At 40.5% G+C, this 7,519-nt stretch overlaps 1 protein-coding gene across 2 annotated transcripts in view; it reads right to left on the reverse strand.

Moving 5' to 3' along the window:
* SRR (serine racemase) overlaps positions 1–7,498 on the reverse strand; it is an 18,769-nt gene extending 11,271 nt beyond the window's left edge. The window contains exon 1 of one of the 2 annotated variants that reach the window (XM_014529327.1): positions 7,365–7,498. Coding sequence is in view for 1 of the 2 variants with exons in the window: in XM_014529321.1 (XP_014384807.1) it covers positions 1,320–1,348 (29 nt within the window). In the remaining variant the exon portion in view is untranslated. Of the gene's footprint in view, positions 1–1,319; positions 2,209–7,364 lie in introns of those variants that run through there. The other variant, XM_014529321.1, reaches the window with a different exon arrangement.
* Positions 7,499–7,519: the final 21 nt, after the last annotated feature.

Here is a 7,519-nt window from a genome sequence, read left to right on the forward strand (position 1 = left end):
AAAAAATCACATTTTGGAAAAACAAACCTGATTTAAAAAAATGGGTGAAGGATTTGAGCAGACATGTTTCCAAAGAAGATATACAAATGGACTTGTAACAAGCATATGAAAAGATGCTCAACATTACTAATTATTAGGGAAATGCAAATCAAATAAGGAGATACCATCTTACATATATTAGAATGACTATTATTATTTTTTAATATATTTTTTATTTATTTCAGAGAGAAAGGGAGAGGGAGGGAAAGAGAGATAGAAACATCAATGATGAGAGAGAACCATTGGGCTGCCTCCTGCACACGCCCTACTGGGGATCCAGCCGCAACCTGGGCATGTGCCCTTGACAGGAATTGAACCCGGGACCCTGCAGTCCACAGGCCGACGCTCTATCCACTGAGCCAAACCAGCTAGGGCTAGAATGACTATTATGAAACACACACACATAACAAGTGTTGGTAGGATGTGGAGAAACCGGAGCCCTTGTGCACTGTTGGTGGAAATGTAAACTGGTGCAGCTACTATGGAAAACAGCATGGTAGTATGTAAAAAAATTAAACATAGAATCACCATATGATCTAGCAATTCCACTTCTGGATATATACCCAAAAGAACTGAAAGAGAGTCTCAAATACATATTTGTACACCTGTTCATAGCATTATTATTATTATTATTATTATTTATAGCAACATTATTCACAATAGCCAAAAATAGAAGCAACCCAAGTATCGACTGACAGATGAATAAACAAAATCTGATCTATACCAATGGAATTGATTACTATTCATGTTATAATATGAATGAATCTTGGGGATATTATGTTAAGTGAAATAAGCCAGACAAAAAGACAAATACTTATAATTACACTTATGCGAGGTACCTAGAGCAGATAAATTCATAGGAAGTAGAATGGTGGTTGCCGGAGGCTGGGGGAAAGGGAAGGGAAGCTGTTTAATGAGTATAGTTTCAATTTTGCAAGATGAAAATTATTCTGGAGATTGGTTGTACAACAATGTGAATGTACTTATCACTACTGGACTGTATATTTAAAAATTGCTATGATGATATATTTTATGTTATATGTATTTTACCACAATAAAAAAAAACAGAAAAACAGTTACATTTTGAAGATTATAATTAGTTAGTTACAAATAGGCTGCAAATAATAGAACCGCAATTTGAACTGGACACAAGATGGAGGTGATGAGATTTACTGGCTCATGGAATCGAAGAAAGTTAAAATATGGGACGGGCAGGGATATGGACCTTTAGGAACAATTAAAACCAGGGATTTGAGATTTTCTAGGACTCTGTTTCTCACCTCTGCTGCTTTCTGCATGTTAGCTTCATTCTTTTTTGTCGCAGACCAGTTCCACATGGCAGGACGCGTGGCTGCCGACAGCTCCTGTGTTTTACATTTTATGGCTTCCACACTGGAGAGGAATTTTCTTTCTCAGTTTCAGTTAAAAAAAATTCTGGGTAAGGACTCTGATTGGCCCATCTTGGCCCAGGACCAGTGGCCAAGGGTGTGAGGGCATTTAAGACAATATTATGCATCAGAAGTATTCACAGAAACATGAAAAAGAAACAGAATGATTTCTATAACATGATGTCAATTATGTACATTTAAAACATATACATACATAAGACATTATATATTATTAAAAGACATAGATATATCCAAGGACATATTTCAAACATATTAGAGCGATGACCTAAGTGAGGAGGGTAGGAACATGAGTAGTAATTGGAATGGGGAAAAGATAAGAAAGGCCTTGATGGTAATGTGAACCAAATAGTATGATTGCCTTAAATTTCTGTACCTGTGGGAAAAACAGGAGCAAATGAAGGGAGAAGAAAAAAAGGAAAGAGAAACAAAAGGACAAAGAAAAAATACTTCTGAGAGTGAGGGAGTTTTCAAGAGAAAAGGAAGAATGTTGAGGTGGTGAATTCCATAGATGTCCACTACAGAGATAGAAGAGACATATCCTGATATTGGTTTGAATGTGGGGAATGAGGGAGACAAGGATAACTCCAGGGTTTTGACTTAGATGGTGGTATAATTTATTAAGATATAAGACTGACGAAGGAACAAATATTTTAGAGAAAATCAGTGATTTGATGAGCTAAGTTTGAATTACTTATGAGACTTCCAAGAGGATGTTCTTTAGGTTTCTTTTTTTTTTTTCCAGAAATGTGTCTATTTTAATGTCTAATTTATTTCTAAAGAATGAGATCTTCAATTTTTTAAATCAAGTATTGTTCTTTTTCCCTTATTAATTTCTGATTTTATCTTTATTCTTCTATTTTCCTTTTAATTTCTATTCTTTAAAAATTAATAATAAAAGCACAGGTTACAAATTTCCCTGAGTATTGCTTTAATAATATACCATAGGTTTTGGGTGCAATATTTTCATTAACTTTTTTTTAAAAATATATTTTATTGATTTTTTACAGAGAGGAAGGGAGAGAGATAGAGAGTTAGAAACATCGATGAGAGAGAAACATCGTTCAGCTGCCTCCTGCACATCTCCTACTGGGGATGTGCCCGCAACCACGGTACATGCCCTTGACCGGAATCGAACCTGGGACCTTTCAGTCCGCAAGCCGACGCTCTATCCACTGAGCCAAACCGGTTTCGGCAACTTTTTTCTTTTTTATTGAATTTACTGGGGTGACACTTGTTAACAAAATTATACAGGTTTCAGGTGCACAATTCTACAGCACATCATCTGTACACGGTAGTATATGTTTACCACCCCAAGTCAAGTGCCTGTCCATTACCATTTATTGCCCCTATACCTTTCTCCACCTACAGAAACCTTAATTTTTAAAGAATCCATGATATTAGTTTTATTTTTTGACCTGAGTTATTCAAAATTGGTGTTTTTAAAAAAATTCCAAGTGATTAGAATTTTTAAGTTTGTGATTATTCATTACTCATTTTACTACTTTGTGCTCAGGCAATGATGACCTGTGTAATATTTGTTTTTAGAAACTGAATTTCTCTCTCCCCCACTATCCAAATTTGCTTTGTTGTTTTATTACTCACACTAGAGGCCCAGTGCATGAAATTCATGCACTGGGTGGGGGGTCCCCTCAGCCTGGCATGCACCCTCTTGCAGTCTGGGAGCCCTCAGGGGACGTCGGTGGGACATCCTTAGCGCTGCCATGGAAGGCGTGAGAGGCTCCCGCCACCACCGCTGCGCTTGCCAGCCATGAACCTGGCTTCTGGGTGAGTGGTGCTCCCCCTGTAGGAGTGCACTGACCACTAGGGTGCAGCTCCTGTGCTGAGCGTCTGCACCTGGTGGTCAGTGTGCATCATAGCGACCGGTTGTTCCACCATTTGGTCCATTTGCATATTATCCTTTTATTATATAGGATAATATGTGAACAAATCCTTACTGTAATAATTTAAAGCATTATAAAAAAATGTAGGTCTTTCAGTCTCTACCATTAAATTCACTCTCTTCCACAAAGATAACCATTTCAAAAGTTTGGTATGTATTTTTCCACACCTTTTTGATGTATTTATAAAGATATTAACATATGCAATAAATGGTTTTGCTGCACTTAGAGAGAACCTTACTCTACATACAAGTGTGGGCAAAAATAGAGTTACAGTTGTTTGTATGGAAAATACAATAATCCTATATAATAAAAGCCTAATATGCTAAGTGTCTGGTCATCTGTTCTACCAATCAAAGTGTAATATGCTAATGATATGCTAAGGCCGCTCAACAGCTCGCTATGACATGAACTGACCACCAGGGGGCAGACAGTCAACCGGTCAACCAGTCGCTATGACGTGCACTGACCACCAGAGGGGAGACACTCCGACTGGTAGGTTATCTTGCTGCTGTGGTCCGACCGATTGAGACTGAGCTAGATGGGCTGGACATGCCCTGGAGCCCTTCCGCAGTCCCTTCCCAGCTGGCCAACTTCCCACTTCCCTCCCCGGCCCCGATTGTGCACCGGTGGGGGCCCTCAGCCTGGCCTGTGCCCTCTCGCAATCCAGGACCCCTTGGGGAATGTCCAAGAGCCTGTTTCAGCCTGATCCTGAAGGCCAGGCCGAGGGACCCCACTGGTACACGGATTCATGCACCGGGCCTCTAGTTAATAAAGAACAATACAGTGAGGCCTTGACTTATGAGTTTAATTCGGCTGATGTTGTGGCGTTCACTGTGACGTTTGCTGCGCCAACTAGCGGTGGGGTATCTGAAGCTGGCTCGTAACCCGAAGTTTAGCTCGCAACTCAAAGCAAAAAATCGGCCGAGAGACGGCTTGTATCTCGAAAAACTCGAAAAACTCGTTAGTCAGGACACTCGTAAGTCAAGACGCCACTGTACAAGAATAAATTCTATGTTTCACACGCTCTCAACTATAAACCTATATTTGCCCACCCCTGTATTGTTCTGCAACTAGCATGTGTTGTTTTTTTTAAACTAATATAACATCTTGAAAACTATTCTATGTCAACACATATTTCAACTCTTTAAATTCAGAAGCTTCCACTTATAAGCTTTTCACTTATTTTTACCTGGTACTTCATGAGCTCTTTAAATCTGAGGGTTAAATTTAAATCTTAAATTCAAATTTTTCCATCAACTTAGTAAATTTTCTTGTATTATTGTTCCTCCTCAGTCAGTTCTGTTATCACCTTCTGGAGCTCATATTTGATTATTAGTTTTATGGATCTATTCTCTATATCTTCTGTCCTTACCTCTAATAGTTTTTATCTATTATATTTCCCTCTGAGTTTTGATAAATTTTCTCAAGCTGGTTTAACTTTTGGCATATTGTACCTGTAGTTTACCGAAACTGTTGCATTGGTAACCGTGTTTTTCTTGGTTAAGCAGGTTTTCTTCAGATTATTTTTCCATCTTAAAAACAACCCTGATGCAGCCTGGCTGGTGCGCTCAGTGGTCAGAGAGAAGGCCTGTGCACCGAAGCCAAAGGGTCATGGGTTCGATTCCCAGTCTAGGGCATGTACCTGGGTTGCAGGGTTTTTTTGTTTTGTTTTTTTTTAAAATATATTTCTTTATTGATTTAAGAGAGGAAGGGAGAGGGAGGAAGAGATATAAACATCAATGATGATGCCGAAACCGGTTTGGCTCAGTGGGTAGAGCGTTGGCCTGCGGACTGAAAGGTCCCAGGTTCGATTGCCCCCCACTGACCAAGCCTGCAGCCCGGGCATGTGCCCTTGGCCGGAATCAAACCAGGGACCTTTCAGTCCGCAGGCCGATGCTCTATCCACTGCACCAAACTGGCTAGGGCTGGGTTGCAGGTTTGATCCCCATGTGTGGGAGGCAACCACTTGATGTGAGTCATATGGATGTTTCTCTCTTTCATCCTTCCTCCCTTCCATTGTCTCTAAAAATCAATGGAAAAAATACCCTCAGGTGAGAATTAAGAAACAAACAAAAAACACACACAAAATCTTACTTACAAAAAGTGTCAGTCATGGAAGACTGAAAAACAAACAAACCTGATGCAATGTTCTCTACAATTTCAATGTGAAAATGAATTAGTTTATTTCTTCCTATTTCATGTTTTATTTTTATTTTATTCATTTATTCATTTATTTATTTTTCTATTCTGTACAGCCCCCTTCACTGCTCACAGCCCAAGGGTAAGGAGGCTGGGCAATGGTTTGAGGCTGCAACTTCCTCTGGCATGGGTCCACTATGCGCCTATTTCGTGTTTTAAAGATTGTCACTTGCTCTGACCACTCAAAATCACTCCCCTACTTTATTTACTTATTTTAGTGAATTTATTGGGTGATATTTGTTAATAAAATTATATAGGTTTCAGGTGTACAATTCTATAATACATCATCTATATATTCTATTGTGTTTACTACCCCAAGTCAAGTCTCTTTCCCTCACCATTTATACCCACTTTACTCTCTTCTACCTCCCCCCACCCCTTTTTTCCTTTGGTATTCACCATGTTCTTGTCTGTGTCTATGAGTTTTTTTGTGTTTGTGGGTGGTTTTTTTTCTTCTTAATTCTTTCACCATTTTCATGCAGCCCCCCATGTCTCCCTCCCCCCTAAAAGCTGTCAGTCTGTTCTCTGTATCTGCGTCTGTTTCTATTGTGTTTGTTAGTTCATTGTGTTCATTAGATTCTACATACAAGTGAAATCACATGGTACTTATCTTTCTCTGACTGACTTATTTCACTTAGCATAATGCTCTCCAGGTCCACCCATGCTATTGCAAAAGATAAGATTTCCTTCTTTTTTAGGCCCAAGTAGTATTTCACACCCCTACTTTTGGACCTTTAAATCTCCCTCTGTATCTTATTGACTTTCTACTTCTGCTTAACCTTCTGGTGGAAAGTGTCTGTCACATAGTAGGAACTGAGTTCTGTCAGAGATGGTTCAAATCTTTTAGGCTCAGTCTAAGGCAGTGGTTCTCAACCTTGGCTGCACATTAGAATCACCTGGGAATCTTTTTTAAATCCTGATTTCTGGGCCTCATCCCCCGGAAATTCTGTTTTTTCTTTGTTATGGGGTGAGGCCACAACATTAGTAACAAAGAAACAGAATTTCCGGAGGATGAGGCCCAGAAATCAGGATTTTAAAAAGATTCCTAGGTGATTCTAATGTGCAGCCAAGGTTGAGAACCACTGGTCTAAGGAATAATTCATAACTATTCTTTGTGGGTTTGGGATTGGGAAGGAGCAACAGGTGGAGGAAAGCAGCCTTGGGGGAGGGAGTTTCACCACAGTTCTGAATAGGTGCTACTGAACAAGAAGTTAAAGTACCAGTTTTCTGATCTAGTTACATTAAAAAACATTTTTAAATGCTCACCTGAGGATATATTTTTATTAACTTTATTTTCTAAATGTTTATTATTATTATTGATTTGAGAGAGAGAGGAAGGGAGAGAAGCATGGATGTGAGAAACATCCATATGCCCAGACCGGGAATCGAACCCTCATCCCGAGTGTGTGCCCTGACTGGCAATCACACCCTCGACCCTTCTGTGCACCAGAGGCCGCTCCAACCAACGGAGCCGCTCCGGCCGGGGCTGATCCGGTTAAATTTAAAGACGGAACACAATCAATCAACCTGAGATCCAGGGACGTTAAGTCATTTTTCCAAGAATCCACAATGATACGGAAATTCCCAAACCGACGTATAGAATCCCTCCTGATTTATTGCCACCCAACCCCTTCCCCAGTATTTTTAAAATAGTCAGGAGGCTGGCTCGGGGGATGCACTTTGCCGTAAAGGAGAAGACTTTGACAGTCTGGTACTTATCGACTGAGTCACCCCGGGAACTACGGTTCTCTGGGACTCCGTTTCTTCATCTCTGGGGGGTGGAGGAGAAAGTGGGGAACATAATAATGACTCTTACAAGATTTTCAAGGTTCCCAAATCGAGGCCTGGGGCACTAGTCCGGGCCTGTGGTGGGAGACCCTGGCCTGCGAGGAGGGGAGGAGGCCGGATCCTGCGGTGTCTCTCGTCAACCCCAGCCCCAGCCCAGCCCCAGTGTCCTCGACGGCCGCCACC

Source organism: Myotis brandtii, unplaced genomic scaffold (assembly GCF_000412655.1).
Source record: "Myotis brandtii unplaced genomic scaffold, ASM41265v1 scaffold1167, whole genome shotgun sequence".
In the NCBI taxonomy this organism is placed as follows: Eukaryota; Metazoa; Chordata; class Mammalia; order Chiroptera; family Vespertilionidae; genus Myotis; species Myotis brandtii.